Below are 20823 nucleotides of genomic sequence, written 5' to 3'. Positions count from 1 at the left end.
CGTACCTGTGAGCTTTGTGCTAAGCAAATAACAACGTGCTGCAGAAAGAATAAGGTGCTGAGCTACGTCGCTGTGAGATAAACCCTTATTGTGAAAGTGAGCCTGAGAGATGTGGGCTGTGAGCCTGGAGCAGACAAGCAAGGCAGGCAGGCTGGGTGGGAGAAGCCGCGTCAGGCAGTGCAGTGCTGGTAGCTAACAAGTCTAACGTTTCCTTCTGTCTCCTTCAATTACACCACGGCTTTATCACAGTGTGCTCGTTGGCTGTGTATGTAATCCGTGTGTTGTGTGTCCATAACACCATGTAATTGGGCCTAATGTAAGATTATTATCTATGTGCATGCAACGGATAGCTACAAATGGTGCATCCGCAGGCTTATAACATTCCCAAGAGTGAATTACTGTCATACTCCACAAGTACTACTTCTCCCATAACTGCCATGGTTTACAGGCTTCCTGTCCCCAGTGCAACTATACTTCCAGTAAATGAGACTGGAAAATTTATTAAGATTTAACCAAGGCATCTCCAGGCATAATTAAACCTCTCATGTAAATAGTTTTCATGATAATGTCATTTCTGTTCAACAGTGGGTGAACTGATGCAAAAAAGAAAGATTGAGCAGCTCACCCCAGATTGCCAGTGGAGATGGCAAGGGAACACAGCGGTGCTGTGACAGGTTGTGACAGCAGAACACCCTCAGCAAGGCTGCAGATGACACCAAGCTGTGTGGTGCAACTGACACACTTGAGGGACAGAATGCCATCCAGAGAACCTAGCTGGGCTGAGCAGTGGGCCCAGGGAACCTCATAAGGTTCAACAAAGCCAAGTCTGGCACCTGGGTTGAGGCAACCCCTGCTATCAGTACAAGGTGGGGGATGTAAAGATAGAGCACAGCCCTGCTGAAAAAGACTTGGGGCACAGGTAGATGGTAAGCTGGACGTGAGCCAGCAATGTGCCCCCACAACCCAGTAAGCCAACTGTATCCTGGGCTGCATAAACACAGTGTGGCCAGCAGGGTGAGGGAGGGGATCTGCCCCTCTGCTCTGCACTGTGAGACCTCAGCTGGAGTACTGTGTCCAGATGTGGAGTGCTCAGTACAGGAGAAAGACTGACCTGCTGGAGTTCATCCAGAGGAGGGGCACAAAAATAATCCAGGGGATGGAACACCTCTCCTACAAGGGCAGGCTGAGAGCTAGGGCTGTGCAGCCTGGAGAAGAGAAGGCTGCAAGGTGACCTGATAGCAGACTGTCAGTATCTAGAGGGGCTGTATGAAGGAAGGGGACAGACCCTTTAGTGGGGTCTGCCGTGACAGAACAAGGGGAAATGGTTTCAGGATAAAGGAGGGGAGATTTAGATTGGATATAAGGAAGAAATTTTTACAGCAGTGGTGGTGAGGCATTGCCACAGGTTGCCCAGAGAGGTGGTGGATGCCCCATACCTGGAGACACTCAAGGTCAGGCTGGACGAGACTCTGAGCACCTGATGGAATGTAGGTGTCCCTGTTCATTGCAGGAAGTTGTACTGCATGACCTTTGAAGGTCCCTTCCAACTCAAATGATTTTATGATTCTGTGACAATTTCTGAGCTTTGTGGAGGAGCATAGTGCTGGAACAGCAAGAACTGGGTGCCCTGCTTTGCATTGGGACACGATGACAGCTTCAGAGCCCTGACAGCCTTGAAACACCATTTAGTAGAACTAACAGCATGGGCAGCTTACCAATTTCAAAAACTGAATCTAAGCTATTTTTAGTAACAAAACTAAGACTTGATTAATGTTTGTAATTAACTCAGAGACTGTAGAGAGTAAGGAGCTATCTTTTCAAAAGTTGTAAAGAGCTATTTTTCAGGTCAGGAGGAATTTGCATTAAATTAAATATTTACTACTTCTCATGGCCTCTGATGGAAAAGCAAAATGGCTTTGGCACTTGATCCCTCAGCACTGAGCATCCAGGATTTGCTCTTGCTAGGCACGAGGCAAAGCTCCACTGGATCCGTCCGTCTGCTGAGCCCTGGGCCCCTCTTTGACTCAGTCCTCTGATCTCCCCACAGTCTGTTTAAATTAAAGCCCACAACTACTGTGCGAGCATGTAATGAAAGCAACTGATGCTGCACTGATTAATCCATTACTCTGAACTGTTAGAAAACATAATGATCTCACAAGGGGCCTTATTCACTGACATACAGCAGTAGAGCTCTGATCTGACACCTCAAATTAGCAGCAAAAGCAGTAACAGCTGGGATTTTGTCTCAATATTTGTACCCAACTCTAAAATGAGTTGGCACCATACAAGTGCTATTTTTAAACACAATGTTAGCCCAGGAAAATAACCTTCTAAATAGTCTCCAGGTGATATGTGAGAACCACAGAAATAAATAAAAATAACTAGTTGCCAATCTGTGGTTTCTGTTCTAGTATTAATCTTTCACCAGTGTGCTCACAAATGTTCTCATCACAGCAACATGAGAGGCTCTAGCGTCATTAACTTGGGAAGCTGACATCAGAAACATGACTAGTTTGAGGATACTGAGAAAAAAAAATGTTCTTTTTGGAGATGCATGAAAAAAATAAAATAAATGAGCTTTGCATGGAAGTACAGACAAAACTGCCAGCAACAGTTTTATTGCTACAGTTCTGTGACTCTTCCCATTCTATGGCTGATTTTCATGTGCATATAACTTTCAGATTTTAGCTATTTAAGCTTATTAAAAAGACCAGATGTTTGTGGCACATTGATTTTCATATTTTTTTTCCCTTGAAGGAGCGAGATTACTTTTAAAAACATCACTTTGGGCAAACTGAGTTTTAGAAATAAACTTTTTTTTACAAAATGCTCTGTTATATCCCCAAGCACTGAACTTCCATCTGTCCTGCAATGGTATAGCATTTAGTCACCTTGCAAGAAACCAACCATGTTCATCTACAGCCATAGCATTAGGTCATGTTAACTGAAGTGTACTGCCAGTGCTCTAGCTCTCCCTGGAGACAAGGCCATGGCCTGGCTGGAGCCTCTGGGGCTGGTGATGCCAGGAGCCAGGGCTGAGAGCAGAGAAGGATAAAGGCTGCAGCTGAACAACTGGTTGGGCAAACAGCCTGTGTAAGGAAGCTGGGACTGGGAGTCAGTGTAAATGGATAAAAGAGAAAAGAAACAAATCGTATCTGTCTGTACAATCCAAGCTTGTGCTGTCGTATGTACACAAGTGGGAGCAAAACTGAATGCTCCTGTGACAAGGTCTGGTGACTGATGCTGAAACCCTCCTTGTGTCTTAAATCCTGCACTTTTGTTTTATGTGCACACACACATCATTAAACTTGCACTTACTTACACCAACATGCAAATAAATAAAGTATGCTAAAACAAGATGAAGTAGACCACAGAATAATAGAATAGAATAAAGTAAAATAAGCTGAGATAAACCAAGATCAGGTAAATTAAAATATAAGAAAGGTTGCACATACAGTGAGGTTCATTTGGCTGTGGACTTGGCTGGATGTCAAGACAAGAACTATCACTCACGTGGTCTTATAAGAGACATCTTCTCACCTCCCCTTAATGAGGTTTCTGTTTCTATGAAGAGAAGGACAAAGCCATTTTTCCACATTATCAAATCACCTCTGTTAGTTGCACAAAATGCAGGTACCACTTGTATCCGGTTCCTTCTAATTCCCATTCTCAAGTGAGGGTTGAAAAAGCTTTTCACAGTAATTTCCATCAGCTTTTCAATCTTTTGCAACACCTTTGAATTCTATGCAGGAAATACAGATTCAATACAGCCTGAATGGATTTTTTTCTTGTAAAAATATCAAAACAAGCAAAGACAAAAGAACGCAAGCTGAAACTACTCAGCCACTGTTTTATTTTAAATCTAGCATTCTCCAGTGGGCTATTTTTCTAGAGTAAAAAATGACACAAGAAATACTGCCTTTACTTATTTTTGAATCAGAAAATTTTCTCAAGTGTTTGCCCAAAGCCTACACATTTTTCATTGCATCGTATTGGGAATGATGACAGTGGCTCTAAGCCACAGCTACCTCTACAATTTTCTGCAAACAGTGAATAAATGCTCTACATCAGGGTGGTTTTGATTTACACGACTTATACACGGGAAACAAGTCCAAATATCACAATATGCAGATTCAGGCTGGATGTGGCTCTGGGCAGCCTGGTCTGGTGGTTGGCAACTCTGCCCATGGCAGGGGGGTTAAAACTAGATGTTCTTTGAGGTCCTTTTCAACCCAGGCCATTCTATGATTCTACGATCACTGAATGAGTGCTGATTTTAGCAGGTTCTGAATCTAGTTCTTGCAGTCCACTTAGTCTGCTAGACATAGATTTTGCATTCAATATCAAATCGATTTTAGCACCTGGGATCTGTAGATTCATTTGAAAATCCATTGCTGGATGAATTAGTATAATTAAAATAATAACAGAAACATATACCTGTAATAGAAATTAGTGTTTAAATGGATACTTTTTTTAGGCTATATAGACATCTCTTCTTAAATATGGATCTTAGTGTTGCACAACTGCATGCTTGTCAGATACTGCATTTTATAGATTCTGTGTCAAAATCAATGGAAACTGAATTGGTTCTTTATGCATACAGAAGTTTGCAAGCCTACTGGTGCATATTTATGGAAATGATGAAAAAGAATCAAGACAGAGTTTAATGCATCTGCACTTTGGCAAAATAAAACAAATTTCTAGCTTCCTCCTGGATCAGTTGCTTCTGGTTAGTCCTTTCTGATGCTAGGGCAGCTTTATACACATAGACTAATTCAAACACTATACAACTTTACAATTTGAAAGAAGCAAGTAACTTTTGCCATTTGTTCAGGCTGAAGGCATTTGATGATAGAGATTGCCAAGGTAGAAGGTTTCAGCACTTGGCAACTTCAGCAGTTGGCTGAGTGCAGTGGTTTCCTTGCAGGACCTCCACTGAAATGAATTCTTACAAAATGGATCAAATTTGGATCAGAAGAAGCAGTATCATTCCTGTATTTTAACTGAAGTGGATACGCTTCCCTATTATAGCAAACATACTCAGAAACAGAAAAGACAGTTCAAGCAATGGACCTACAATGGTTGTCTGCTCATATGTAGAGAAAGTGACAAAAAAAAAGGACTTGTGAATCCAGTGAAAGGGGCCACGTGACAACATCCTATCTGTGGGATTCCCGCTGTGCCAGCCTGGTGCCACTTGGTGAACTGCCGCAATGCGGCACTGCGGCTCCCTGCAAGTCCCATGCTGGCCACTAGGACCGAGGGAGGGACCCTCAGTGTGCTGCATGGCAGCTGCTCAGGAGGTACACGTATAGCAATGAATAGAAATGGCACTGGCAGCAGTTTGGTGTCAATGCAAAAGACTTTACAAGAGCCTCTTAGAAAGCAGACGTCTAGCATCCACGGGGCATAGGCTGCCAGAACTCTGTGTTTCTGTGGCCCTGTAGTGGCAGACTACAGGTCCTGCATAGACTTGACACCCCTCACACCTTGCCAGAGCTGCCCCTGGGTCCTGTACCCGCCATCTCCGCCCCATGGCCAGTAGCACTGCGAGGGCAGCATGAGGAGACAGCACCAATAACATGACAAAGGGCTGCGAGGGGCTGCACAGCCCATCTCCTCCTCCAACAGCCGTCAGAGGAAGGAAAAGAAGCAAATATTTCAAAGCAGGAACTTACATCTCTACTACCAGAATCCCCACCCCAAAATGGGAGAGAGGCAGATACGCATTAGCAGAATAATTTTAGATGCTAACAGTACGCAATGCCCCGATCTGCAACTCATACATGGTGAAAGCTAGGATTAATATATAGTCTAATGTAAATCTTGGTGAATGAAATAGGAAATGTGTGATATACACATTCTATGGACTCAGACCAGCATGCATGAACAACTGTTCACCAAAAATTACCTTTTATAGAGAAAAGAAAGGTTTTGAAAGAACAAAGCCAACACGTAGATCCTAGACAAGAGCAGTTACACATCTCTTGCTGAAGCTGGAAAGGGATCTGCTTTTCATCAGGAATTAAACATCAAGTTTTTCTTTTAATAAAACATTAGACAGCATTTCTGTGGGTTGCACAAGAAAACATCAATATATGTTTAAAAACATCTACCTTTCAAAGTTTTAAACTTCTCCCAAACACCACCTGCCCATGAGGAGCAACAATACCTGCTTATATTCATGCACGCATACACAATCAAGGTAAGAAACCACAACAATTTGAATATCAAATACTCACAGTGTTGCAATGGCGTTCAGTCCATTGAGTGAAAAAGTGCAAAATAAAACAGACACGAAAACAATTCAAAGCGTTCGTGGTCTGTTCGGGAACATTCTACAAGCGCATTGTACAGCAGCTAAATAAAAGGAGTCAACTGCTCCCCATATATGAGTGTTTCCCTGGAATATCTGCACCCATACCAAATAAAAGACCATTGCGGATGGTCTGCCCTAACTATTTCAGCCTAAGTATCAGCTGAGGCTCCTCGCCGGCTTTCTGACGCCCTAGCCGCGGACGGGGAGACCCAAGCCTTTTAAGACATGGCTGGAATTGCCCAAGGAGCCAGTCAGCAGCCGGGGGGTGCTCATGGGCCCCCCCTCCCAGAGCCCGCCCAGCCGCAGCCCCTCGCAGCAGCAGGCTGCGGGCGGCCTTCAGCGCGGGGCTGCTGCAATGCGGCAGTTCCGCCATCACGGGAGCAAGTCCAAGGCTGGAAGCCACGAGCGAGAGCTGCCTCCCCACCCTCCTTTCTCCCTGCACCACCAACACAGCACTTTGGTGACACGCACTATCTACGATCGTGGTGGCAAAAGACGCAACAGCAGACCTGAATGACCAATTTGGTGATCAAAGACCTTGTATGCTCCTGTATCTCTTCCTCATGGCCACCAACCTATCCTCCACAGCCAGCTGCTGTCTGCCATTCAAACCACTGACAGCCCGCACCGGCCACCGCCGTGAAGCGACGTGTGCCATTTTTAAAGGCACTAGTGTTCCTTATTTCCCTCTGTGGCTTTATGGGGTCACCTCACTTGACCCTTTCAAGTGACCACACTCATTTCTGAGGCATCTCCGAACTACTCAAAAACAATGTGCTACGTTACAACAAAAGATCGCTGGGCACCCTTACAGTGCTCAAAAACATCTTGCTACTAAGGCACTGCAGATGGCCTCAGCATGGCCAGCATCACGCCTATGTACCGAAACATCCCCAGATCGCCCACCCCAAAACAGAAACCCCACAAATGCAATGCGACTTCAGAAGCATCAAATCACTTAGCGTAAAATTGCTTCATTTATGATAATACAAATAGCATAGAAATTGGGATTATTTGACTCCAAATTACTTTAAAATCATTTCACACTTTTATTCTTTATGCAGGTCTTAAATTTTCTTGTTTGTTAAGCAGAACTGGATTTCATACACAAAAAAGTCCAAATTATGTAGACCTTTCAAGTTTTGAAAATTATTTTCCATGTATATAACCACAATAACCAAGTCTAATTAAAACATATACGTTCTTTTCAACCTGTGCGTGTTGCACATTCACAATATGTAACTGTATTTTATTCATAACCTTATGAATGGCAAGAAAAAAATGCACTATTTGGTTTTAGGACAGAAGAAGTTTCTATGTAAGCACTTTCTAGATGCTAACATAATTATCTACCTTATTTCCAAGCCACATATCTACATATCATTGTTTTGAATTCCAGTTTACTACAGATACAATATTACTCTCCAAACTAAAAATGCTGGAAAACGCTAATAATAAGTTACACATACTACCCTGGTCCCAGCAACTGCATTTCAAGGTTACACATCAGACAGCGTGGCATACTAACAACTCGGTACGCAGTGCTCTCATCAAAACTGCGCTCTCCATTTCCAGAGAAACCGAGGTTTTGAGCCCTCTCCTGTATAAAGACTGATAGAGCTCACAGCCTCTCTTTGTTCTACCAGCACAAGAGGCACATGTAGCCTCTGAAATAAGCAAACCATTCATTCCCCTATAGACCATAAACCACACCTTTAACTGCATACAGAACAAAAGAAGACCATCTTTGTACGTTATGATTTTTTTTTTTTTAATTTTTATTTTGTTGACTGATCCCAGATCAGCAGCAGTTCCTTCATTCACCACCAGCTTTGGGCTGGTGTTGGTGTGCCATAGGCTGTGCCATACAGGCATTCAGTTTCCTCTCCCCACCAAAATGCCTTATTAATGCCAGCAGGACCCGGCTACCAGAGTACAGTCATTCAGCTTCTTTGGGGAGCCATATAAAGAACGAATTGCGAGTTATGGCATAAAGTGCCTACTCATCTCTCTGGAACTTGTTACTTCCCTCATAACTCCATTATCAGCTCAATTTTATCTGCAAGGAGCTTTGTTCCCATCACAGTCTTCTGCTCAGTTTCTGGATAAGGTGTTTGGCTGCGTATCTGCATTAAATACACAGTTGAGTGTCTTCGGGATTAAGTCGTTCACATTCATTTGACTTTCAGCAGTCAAAATGCTTGTTCTACATCTTTTATATTACTGACAAAGGAACTGTATTAGTCAAAGGGGAGGCAGGGCAGGTCACAAAATGAGCAGAGCATGCAAATGAATCAATTAATACCATGGAGGAAAGGTTTGCCAGAAATCTCTGTGTCTCCTGGAGTTTTGACTTTGTCGTCTCTCAGATCAGTGACTGCAGCACCAATAAAGACTTACACAAGGCAAGCCGTAAACCTGGGCTTTCTCAAAAAGCATATTGGTCAGTGATTCATGAATCTAATAATTCTAACCTGGCACTGCTCTTATCTTGATAAGTTCTGCAGCCTGCAGGGCTCCAGGCTATTCTCAAAGAAAAAAAAATCAAAAACCAACTCCAACCTAATGGGAGCAGGAAGGGAGAATGAGCACAGCATTCGAATACTACATATGCTCCAGGAGGGAAACATCACTTTTCTAAATATGCAGTATAATATAGCATCCACACTGAGGTCTGATAGAAATGTTCATCAATTTGCTGGGGCATGCCCAGCACATACTGCAGGATTAGCAAAATCATAGATCAATGAATTTATGCAAATATATTCCCCCCATAAAGAGAGAGTTACATTACATCTGTAACAGGCATCAGTGATTTTCAGAGGCCCTTGATTGCCCGCTCTTATTTTATCTCAGCTGGTCTTTGATATAAAGCCTGTCACCATGGTGCCATCTGGATAGTGTTCTGTTCACTATGCTGTACTTCCAACCTCACATTTTGTAATATGCTGTAGAACAGAGGTTATCTCAGATTTCATTTCCATATCTTGAGCAATGATGCCAGATCTCCCACTGAAATAGATCAGCAAATAAAAACATTTCTTATCCAGCAACTGTATAAGCACCCCATCTTTCCACACCTACCCATGTTAACTATTTATCTCATTTCTTCATGGTCCGCTGGGTGCAGTACTTTCTAAAAGTTCTCCAGAAAAAGGCCTTTCTATAGCTAATCTTATCTTCAACTTATTTATGTAACAGAAAACTGAAAATAACAGCTAGGTACATCAGGAACCTTTCTCATTCCTATAAAGATCTACAACGACACAGGAGCCAGGAAGAATGGGAAGGGTACAAAACACTGGACAGTTGAATGAAGAACGGAGTAAAGAAAATTGGAAATTATCCTTTGTCCACTGATACCTCTGTACTCTGGGTGAACCCTTTCTCGATTGCCAAAGCATCTTTTATTCTTCCTCTGACATAACGTGACCTCCTGTGGTATAACCTGCACACAGGAAGCTGGGGATACTCTTAGGAAATCCAAGCTCCGTTCTGTGTTTCGGGGATTTCTACTGCTGGGCAGACAATTCAATTACTCACATGTAGCCACCAATTATTTCAGTTTGGTTTTTATCACACATGTTATGTACATGCTGACTGATGAAATAAGTAAAGATTTTTAATTTGTTTTATTAATTTATATGCGTTTAAGCTACCATATATCCTTAGGTAAAAAATAAAAAAAAAGACCAATCATTCCAATCATTCTAATTTTACTCTACTCAGCTACGAATGAATAAAACAGCTATGCACAACATTTCATTTAAATTCTTATTTTCATTATTATATTTAGGTATTTCAGTATCAGCTATAGGACCACCCTTTACAGAGCTCACATTTGATCCTGATTGCTTCAACAAATCACAATTTCCAGCAAAACAGAAGGAAATCACATTTGTGTGGCATTTTCAGGCTTTCATTAAGCAATGACATCTCATATATTTAGAATTATGTCATGACTTTAGCTCCCTGACTCTCCATGTTGGGAAAGCAAATAAAGATCTTCTACCTAGTTAAGACATGCCCAGAACAGCATTTCGAGAATAAGTAAAACTGATCCTATAACTGAGTTCAGCACACAGAAGACAACAGTAGGAAACAAATAAATCCTGTCAGTAACACAAAATAAAGATTTGTTTTTATAAAAGTTCTGAAAAGCTTGCTAGGACAAAAAGCAGTGCGTATTATAAGCATACGCATCTATGGCAATTTTATCTGAAATTTCAATGAACACCAAAGTTTTTACGAAATACAATCCTTTCTAACAGGAGCGCATGGGAGAGACAATAAAGCATGACCGAGCACTGTAAGGTGCCTGCTAGGGATGGAGTCTTATACGCATCACACGCATCCCGCACAGCGCGGCTTGGGGGGAAAGGATGTACTCAAGTGCTGATATAGCACCCGTAATTTCTAAGACTCCGACTGTCTTTGTTTTAAGATCTCAGAGATGGAAGGTAAGGTGTTTTCATTACAACTATTTATTTATTTATTAATTCTTAAGATCAAATATTTAGGGCTCACTTGGAATTTAAGGCGCGGTTTCAAACCGTTGCTGACTTTTGGATGACTGCGTCCGAACTTCTTCAGTTTTACCTGTAAGTGAATCATCACAGTTTTTCCCACTAAAGTGCCCGGAGTTGACTGATGGATTCCTACAAGCACGGTTTGTTGCTATGGGCTCTTAAAGGCCGAGTCAATGCTCGTTCACTTCAAAAAGCAAGTGAAATTTTGGGAAAGTGATTTTTCAGGCTATGGAAGATATAAAAGACCCAAAACATTGTGACTGACAACAAGTAAAACTGCGAGTTCCTCTGTACTAGCTCTGTCCAGCAAGAACTTATTTGTCTTCTTTAATAAAACTGTGTCAGCAATCCTCTTCAGATAGCTCTTGCTCTGGTAATATTTTTTGGTTTGTGATTTTTTCTGCTGAAGAACTGCAAAGAACAAAGCATGTTCAGACTCGAGTCCCTTTTAGCAGTCATCATAAAGCAGGAAAAACAACAGCTTTTACAGTACAAAACCAGGAAAACAATCCAGGTAAATTGACAACAATGACTCATAATTCCTTCTATCCTGCTCACATAGCACTACTACTGTGTCACCACACTGTTTTCAAGCCATGCCAGTGAGGACAAACAACAAGAAATAAATTAAAAGTTGGTGGGGTTTTTTTGTTTTGTTTTTTTTTTTTGTTTTGTTTTTTTTTGTTTTTTGCTAAATTGAGTTCTGTATCTTACTGAGAAATGGATCCTAATAACCATGTATTGCTCAGCACTTCCAGCCTAACGATGACAGCGTGGCCATTTGCTCAGTCTTAATGGCTTATCCAGTTTGACTGGGTTTTCTGAACCACACAGAAATTACTTCCTTTTATCCACAAATCCAATAGGACTGAAGGGGAAGTTCTGAGTTCTGGAAGAGTTTTATCTTTTATGCATGGTAATGCTGAATATTTGGATATGAAGATACAGAGTAACAGATTTCTAATCTACAAAGGATATCTATCACTGCCACATCCCATAAGGAATACTGGGCAGTTATCTTTTAAAAAAAATAATCTTAACTTGCTTACAGCTACACTAACAAACATTTCTCAACAACGCTGTTATTGCAGATGTTGCCACAGGACACAACTAAAAATTGAACACAGCAGAAAGTCTTCTTCTAAAACCAACACTTTAGTTTTTGAAAGTTTCACATCAATTTTCTTCAACTTCTCTGCAGGCTATTACATTAATTAATAGCTCGTGTCCCTCCTTCTACATGCTGCTGCTGTTTGTTGGCTGTGCACACCTTCTTTTCTGTGTGAATGTGAGAACAAACCCAGCGAAGTATGTTTAACCCTATTACTGAAAGAGGGAAAAGGAGGGATGTCAACAGCAGAAATCCCTACTTGTCAACATACTGGAAACAAAACCTTTGTGGGGAGCTATACAGAAGATCTGATGCAAAAAGGAATGACACCAGCCCCTATCCACAACTATGAAGAAACGTTTAAGTCAGCATGTCGACTGAATGCCATTTCTCAGCCATCATCTTCACCTTGCTGCAGAGGCAAAGACAACCAGCAGAAAGCACAAAGCGTTTTACTGCAACATCTTCACAGCTTTTTAATCCCCAACTCACCAATAAGTCACCAATAACACGTTGTGTGTATGTATGGTCTACATAGGTCAGATCCCAGGATCAGGGACCTCTGAAACACAGAGATGTGATCAGAAGAGTGCTAGCGTGGGGTGCCAGTACCTGGCCCTGACCCAGCATTCAGGTGAAGTCAGCAGCTCAGCGCCCTGTTTAAAGTACTGAAACTAATCATGAATTTCTGAATCTGTGCCTCAGTACTATTTGTTGGTATAGGAACTTAGAACACAGGAAAAAATACAATAGAAGTCGTAAGTGAAGACTGCTTGCTTGAGAAGTGGAAATAAATAAAACGGACCACAGAGCGCTCTCTATTTTAAAGGAAAAATGCAATTTCCTTCTGTTGCTACATTTACCAAACCACTAAGATCCTTACAGTCATGTTTTCTGAGGAATTCAAGTTGAATGAGAAGTTTAAACTGGAAGGCAAAGTGCTTTTAAAGGTGTTAATGTATTTTCTGGGTAACACCATGCATTTTAGCTCTTCCCCAGGTAATCTACAGAACTGCAGAATTCTGCAGACAGGCAGGAATGCAGAGAAAAGGTGCAGAAATGTGTTTGATACCATAAAGGTCACATGATTTCATGAAGATAAAGAAGTAAATAATTGGGTGCCCTTGCAAACTGCTCAAACAGATAACTTTTTTTTTTTTTTTTTGCCAGAATGATATTTTCTACGTATTGCATTATGAGTCAAAATATTTCTCCATAAAATACAGTGGCAGGCTCTTCTCTGAAATGTTATCTTGATGTCTTTTGGTTTCGCTTGATGATATTCTTTGATGGCTCAAATTGCTCTAATTTTTTAGCATTTATGTCTGTTTTACAACTGAAGATGTGATATCCTCTAGTGCATTAGGCAAATGTCTTCTGCTAGAGATTTAAATGCCTTGGGAAAAAAAAGACAACACTTCAAATTAAGTTTGAAGTATTCTACTCAAATTTTGTGACTGAGAAAAATAACTAGATACTATCAATCTATTTTCTCATCTTATTTAGAATGAGATTGATTTTTCCTGTAGCAGTATGTGCGTGCTGAAAATTAAAGATGCATTCAAGATCTGACGATGATGTATTTTATACAGTACAAAGACAGCCTTCTCTTCTCCCACCCGCAAGTATATGGTATAGAAGTAGCCAACTGCAAACAGAGGAGTAAATAAACTAACTTGACATCCCAGGGAGAAGGAATGTGTTCCCAGCAACTATCTCAGAGCCCACAGAACTTGGTGTAGTACAATAAAGGTTCCAAGTACCGCCCAGCCTGTTGTAGTAGAGTTCTAGACAGGCTGCTGTCAGTGGAGGACTGATTCACCCTTTGTGGAGATTGAAAATCAGTCCATCACAGTAAACCAACCAACAAACAAATGAGCAGATTTCTTTCCTTCCTTTCATTCTATGACATAGGCAGATAAAACTTTATTCACTGCTTTTAACTCACTGCTTTTCCTTAAAAAGGGCTGCTAATATAGAATTTAAACAATACTCCTCAGGTCTTCCTGTTATCTTGGTACGAGCAGCACACAGTCTGACTGATAAAGGTGTCCCAGCCTGGGAGAGCGGGACCACAGGTACTGGGGTTGTTACGGCAGACAGGCACAGACACGGCTCCCAGTACAGCAGCAACTGAACCCACATCTGCTGGCACTGAAGGCAGAAATCATCCTTTGAGCCTCTGTCCATGGTGGCCAGAGCCCATGGGGCAGAATTCCCTTTATTATCCCAGAAACATTCGAAAGAGCTTTGGTGCACTGCACAGTGCCATCGCTACGGCCTCAGAGCTGCTGGTACACAGCAGCCACAGACACTGCCGGCCCTGGTGCTGTAGGTGCCAGGTCTGTGCGAGGCACACACCTCAACCCCTCCTGCTGTCTCATACCACTTAAGGGCAGTGCTGGCAGCAGTCTGAGCAGCCTTCCCCACGGCATTTAGCACAGGCCATTTGGCTCTGGAGCAGCACCAGCATCACCCTGATGGAAGGGTCTGACCCGAGGAGCGCTCCCGTCCCCCTGCCCCAGCTCCCATCCCTTCTGCCTCAGGACTGGGCGCTCCCTGGCATTAACACTTTCAGCTTTGCAGCATTAACTTTCAGAAAAGCCTTTATCCGTTCCTCTGCTCAAACTGTATTGCAGAAGAGGTCTCTATGTGAACAAGTACCTGTTAACAATGAGCAAGTTACCTGCTCGGTGCAGAGCTCTGGTAACGCAGGGTTTCACATGACAACAGTGCTATAAATCTCACGCTTTTTCTCTGACAGAGGCGGATTTCACTGTCAAATCTTTTTTTTTTTTTTTTTTTTTTTTTTTTTTTTTTCTTTCCTTTTCTGTTTGCAGCTTTAGCAGTCATCGTGTAAAGTTTGCAGCAGCCCCGAGCTCAGCGTGCCGGTATTCCAGCCCTCGGAGCAGTGTCCTCCACAGAAGCCGACGCCAACAGCGAGCGACCCAACCGAGCCCCCGCCATCCTCCCTCCCGCACGCGGACCCATTTCAGCAGCTATTTATCCGCGTCCGCTGTCAGACATCGCTCCAAGCGAACCCGTCCCCTCGCGGCCCCGGCCCCGCGTCCCCCGGGCCGCCGCGTAGCGCTCCGACCGCCGGCGCGGATCCGCGGTGCCGCCCGTTGCGGTGCCCCCAGCGGTGCCGCTCCGCTCCCCGCGCTGCGGCCGCTCCAGCCCGCTCCCCCAGCACTGCAGCACTAAGAAACCCCCCTCCCACCCGCCCCGGCACCCCGCACAGCCCCAACTCACAGGATCTCCAAGTCGCGCAGGGCGCGGAAAGCTCCATCCTCGATGCAGCTGATCTGGTTGTTGTCCAGCTGCCTGCGGAGAAGAAGGGAGAGGGTGAGGGAGGGCAGAGCCGCCCGGAGCGGGGCCGGGTGTCCCCGAGGCGGTGCGGGGCTCTGTGGCTGTGCCAGCGCTGCACGCTGCGCCGGAGCCTGGCAGGTCTCAGTAAATATTAATTGCGCCTTTTTTTTTTTTTTTTTTTTTTTTTTTAAAGGCAGAAGGGAGTAATTTCATTACATTAGGGCATCCAATCCATTATGAGCTTTTACCGTCATGTCAGTGAAACAATTTCATTAAGCTAAAGGCCTGTAAATCATTGGAGGTCACCGGGCTGCCCTCCGTGACCTCCCACAATGCCTTTTCTTCTTTTACTGGAAGTTGGAGTCCTCTGTCCTGACAGTACTAAATCTCTCAGCTTTATCTACCCGAGAGCTGTGAGAGCGAACAGGGAATACACCAGTTCCAAATTAGACTCAACTAATCTAATTTTATAGTCTTTTTATTATTCTAAGCACCAAATGTCTGTGGTGGTTCGATGCCTCCGCGCATTGTTACCGGTCCCATCTGGTAGCCCATTCTATTGAAAGATGTCTGAGCGAATGCAAAGCCTGCCTAACTGCATCAGGGAGCGCGGCCACGACACGGAGCATCCGCACACGGACACTCACAGCACCACGCTGCTTCCTAATGTCTCATTTAATATCTGAAGTGTGGGCTTCTCCCATTTGTTTCCCTGCACGTGCACATGCATTACAATAGGTGGGGATGCAGCGGTACAGGTACATCTGCCTCTCTTCTTAGAAAATTACAGTTGTAAGTGGTAATCTAAAATTTAGCGCTTGCATTTTCAGACATCTGATCTCTTGAATGTTACACCTACAGAAATACACCTGTGTACCTACTCACGTGGAGGCACAATGCCTGCATCTCAGACAAAAACCGGAGCAAACTCCTGGCTCTGTTTGCTCCACTGACACCGAGTGACACAGGTACGTGTTTGTGTCTGAAGACCAAAGGGAAGTTGCCCTTGGTCTGGTCCCAATGAACGTTGGGATTTTTATTATTTAAGTGCATGAAGTATCATACAAGGTCTGCTCAAAAGCACAGCAAGCATAAAGGCAGCTAAGGTTTCTCATCGCTCTCATATCTTTGGAGAACATGCCGAATTTGGCAAAACTTCCAGCAATACCTCCTATACCGACATCCACCAGGACGTAAAATCATCCAGAAGGGATTCTGTAGCATGACAGTTCATGCATATTTTAAATATATATTTATGTAACTATATACATACTTATTTATTTGTGTTCTTTCTGCCTCTCCCACCACCCCACCAAGGTGACAACAGCTATGTGCATCCGACTGCTGAGACAACCAAGTGGCTGCTGAGTGACTTCTTCCGAGATCGCTGTTTAATTGAGTGGGTCGTTAGCTTTTTTTTTTTGCTCAGATGGAAAGAATGGTGGATTTCAGGAGGAATAAACTTAGGATGAGTTAAATATAACTCTGGTTGCATGACTAAGTACTTTACACTTCAGTTGGCTTTATTAAGCATACTTTATTAAGCATAAAGCTGGCACATACTAGCAAGATGAAGAGAAAGCAGGAGCAATTTGAGAACCACCTCTCTCTTTCTTTCTACAGGAAGTATTATATATTGCCTATTTTTATTTGAGTTACACTATAATATTGATTTTTCTGCCAGATACACTAAAACAAGCAAATAAACCCAGCATGCTACTCACAGGGCCTTCTATTAAAAAGCTTCATACACTGTGCATAGCTTTCCTAAAAAATGCTCCTCTTATAGATTGATTTTTGTTGAAAAAGCACAATAACCTTAATCATGTTTCTATAGGTCCAGTCACGCTAATGCTAACAATGAAGTTCAGCCTATGTAAATAATCCACAGGACTACTGTAAGGGAAACCTCTAGATACAGCAGAATACCCAGTAGATTAGGAAAATACTCATCATAGATGTCACGTGGCACTCAGTACAGCCTGGTTCTTCGACTCCATAAACTAAATGTATGTCTCTGGGAGGCACCCACATGTGTAATGCTCCCTGTGAGCAGCAGGGCTCCTGACTCCTGGCACCCACTGCAACCAAGCACTCAGTTCTGTGCTTAACTTTAAGCATGAGAATTTCTTCCCAGAAGGAAAGGAACTATTAGTTATCTTGAAATTAAGTATGACTGTGTTTAAGGCCCTTTACCTCCTAATGCATTTCTCTGTTCGTAAAAGTAGAAAATCAGGTTTTTTTGCATGCACACAGCAGACCGGTGAGAGACTGAGCAGAGACTGCAGATTTTAGAGTTCAGAGTCTGAACAATGGCTTCCTACCAAGACAGCACGTTAGTTCAAAGTTTGGGATAAACCTCACACACAGCCCTACAGAAAGCCAAAGCTGGGTGTTCAGCATATCTGTGTATATCCACAAAGGCAGAATAAAATGCACGTGACATGGGCCAGCAGCCAGACTGCATACTCAAGCTGGGTTTGCTGTGCTCTTCAATGCCCAGAGCAGAGCGTTCAGCATCCACTGAGAAGAACCAATGATATGTAGAGAATGTAGAAATTCAACTTCAGAAAAATGTAAAATTCAGCATTCGAGAGCAGCTGGACATGCACGTCCTTGAGGAATGTGCAACACCACTCCTGTTTCCTCATCGCTGCCTTCTACATGGGCACTCACCCCTCCCAAGCACCATATTACAGAGACTGGGTCTGCTGCTCTGGTCTCATAGACATTGAAAAAATGGTCTCAGCCAGCAGAAGCATTTATTCAGATTTAAACATTACTTCCATTTGTCAGCGCTCTTACTCTCTATAGAATAATTTTGTCTCTTCAGTATTTGTCATGTATGCAGTGCTGTAATGCAGTGGCCAAAAAGAGAAGCCAGATGAAACTAGCTCAGATTTTAGTCACCATTTTTCATTGGACAAGGTTAAGTTTTCTGTCTTTGCTCACTTCCTGCCTTTTGCAGGAATGCAGCTCTCATCTCAGGCTTTATCTATAACTACCAAGTCATTCAACTACCTCTGACAGAAACACATGTTCTCATGCTGAAAAAGTGTTACAAGAGTGTGTGCAATGAATGAAGCCACAAAGCCAGAGCTGTGAGAGACAGCCAGACAGGATGGCTGGCACGTTGTTAGAGCTGCAAGGCAGGGGATGAACAAGAAAACATGGCCAAACTTTGTGCTTCCAAGTTTTTGCTGTGTTAGATGGATCTCTAACTTCTCTCTGGTGAAAGCACATGTTTGGGTGCCAGTGCTGAACCTCTCTCACACGAGGCACGAAGCCCAGTGCTGGGATCCTGGCAGGCCAGCACTGCTCCCCAGCCTGAGCCCAGCAGGGCAAGTGGGCAGCAGACAGTGCAACACTACAAAGAACAACGCCAGGAAACCCCAGAGAGTGGAGCAAACGCATGAGGAAGGAAGACATTTAGAGGGCACGTGGGGTTTACGTGACACGTGACACAAACGCTTGCAAATAATGCTGGAATGTATAAAATGGTCTGGAGAAAAAGGCTCCTTTCATCTGGTAGAGATACAATAATAATGCCATGTGTATCCAGCTTCATGACTACAAAGCTTATCTCTGTATCTATTAAAAAATTATGATAACCACAAGACTAAATTACATGCAGTAAATCATTATCTATCCTTAAAATTCATATTTTAGAGAAAGAAAAAAAAAAAAAAGGTTTAAAGTGAAAAAATGAGACATCACCTCTCCATGAAACGAAAAGTAATGCTGCACCCCAACTGATTTCTTTCACAAGATGCTCTGTGGTTTCGGCAAGACACAGCTCTAACTGCTAAAACACCGTTCCCCTGTGTAACACTCTGGCTTAGCCATTTAGATTTGAATGTTTCTGTCGTACTGAAGAGTTACATTTCAAATAACATTTGGAAGGAAAAGGGTTTTACAATGCTGATATTATCTTTGCCAATTGAAGCAATCCTTTAAATAGGAAGATTTAGAATTTTTGTTCCCAATAATAAGAGCATTTAGTTTTCAAATGCCTTTGAGAGAGAAAAATCAACAACAAAGATACAGTAATTTTTATCATGGTACTGAATTTAAAAAAACAAACAAGCCAAACTGCTGTAAAATATTGAAGATTTGAATTAATGCAGTAAAAACATCCCAAACTGAAATTATCTCATCTTTTACTAACATTGAAAGTTAGTTAATGCTTAAAAATCATACAATCATAGCATCACCGAGGCTGGAAAAGACCTGTAAGATCATCCAGTCCAACCACCTGCCTATCACCAACATCTCCCACTAGAAGTCCACATAGATGTGTACCTAGCAGCTGCTACTCACGTAACACCAGGTAACCTAACATGGTGCTTTTTCAGCAGTTTGCCATACTCTGCTACCTGGAGACATCCTTCAAGTACCGAACACTAAACATCCCAACGGTGAGAGGTGAGATCAGTGTTCTGTACTTGGTTTCAGCTTGGGTTTCTTTTTGTTGGCTGGTTGGTTGTTTTCTTTCTGATGCATTGCAGAGATCAAGCGCTCATCTTGTTTTTAATTACATCGTGAGAGTAATTTAATTAATATAACTTCTTTGTATGTTTTCTCCAGAATCTAGTTAACTTGAAAATAAAAGCCCACATTAACCAGCAGTGTGATGAATACCTTTCAGCTGCTTTTGTTTATCATATTTTAGATGTTTACCATACAAAGAAGTGCTATAGACTACTCGTGTATTTCAGAAAGTTCTACCGTCACAGACGGGAGGTTACGACTGTTCTCCATACCTGCTGTTCTAGATCTGAGCTTCAGCATTTCCCAGTTAGTAAAATACTATATTGCACATTTATCCAGAAGTATCCATGTTAAACATACCACCCTGCAAACATATTTAAAACGGATGACTTTTCAATAGCCATTTCAGCAGAATGCAAATCCACTGCAACATACAGAATTGTAGTTGGAAAAGAATTGGATTTTGTTAATTAAGTCTCCAATAGGCCTCAGTTTGGACATTTTCCCCCCAGTTTTTCCATTTGTTTCCTAATAAAAACTGCCCAATCTATGCAAACACTGTAAAAGTTGTACCCTAGCTATATATAGTTATACTACCTCATTGGGAGTATTCAATAAACAGAATTAGAAGGGTGCTCTATGACATTTACTGCCCAATACCCAAGGTATTCCTTACATGAATACCTGAGAATGCCAAAAATTGAAACAAGTGACCTGATACATGTAGGTAAAATTTCTCCCATACCAAACTAAAGGACTACTCCTTCAGCTGATAATGAAGCACTACAAATGGTAACAGATGCTACTCTGAACTAATATTGAATTTGAATTAAATTGGCATAAAGTTATTTGAAAGCCACTTCTAGTGCATTTTTCATTTATAATTTGTACCCTTCACTGAAGCATTACTAGAATAATTTTATAAAAGCTTACTTGCATTAGAAAAATAAAAGAATTGCTACATTAAGTTCAATGTTAACATAATTCTCAAGTGGAGTAAATTGGTGGTGCAGAACACAGAGGACAGAGCTGCAGTGCTCTGGTTGTGCCAGCAGCTCCGGCTG

The 20823-nt window shown here is 42.4% G+C and overlaps 1 protein-coding gene across 7 annotated transcripts in view; it reads right to left on the bottom strand.

The window, feature by feature from the left end:
- Positions 1 to 20823, bottom strand: part of SLIT3 (slit guidance ligand 3) — a 538052-nt gene that overhangs the window by 187276 nt on the left and 329953 nt on the right. For all 7 annotated transcript variants that reach the window (XM_031598017.2, XM_031598018.2, XM_090150937.1 and 4 more), the window contains one exon: positions 15212 to 15283. In XM_031598017.2, the coding sequence (XP_031453877.2) occupies positions 15212 to 15283 (72 nt within the window). The remainder of the gene's footprint in view (positions 1 to 15211; positions 15284 to 20823) is intronic.

The sequence above is a fragment of the Phasianus colchicus genome, chromosome 15 (assembly GCF_987193195.1).
Source record: "Phasianus colchicus chromosome 15, bPhaCol1.hap1.1, whole genome shotgun sequence".
In the NCBI taxonomy this organism is placed as follows: Eukaryota; Metazoa; Chordata; class Aves; order Galliformes; family Phasianidae; genus Phasianus; species Phasianus colchicus.
Note: the sequence above shows the minus strand (reverse complement) of the source record. Positions and strands in the feature narration are given on the sequence as shown.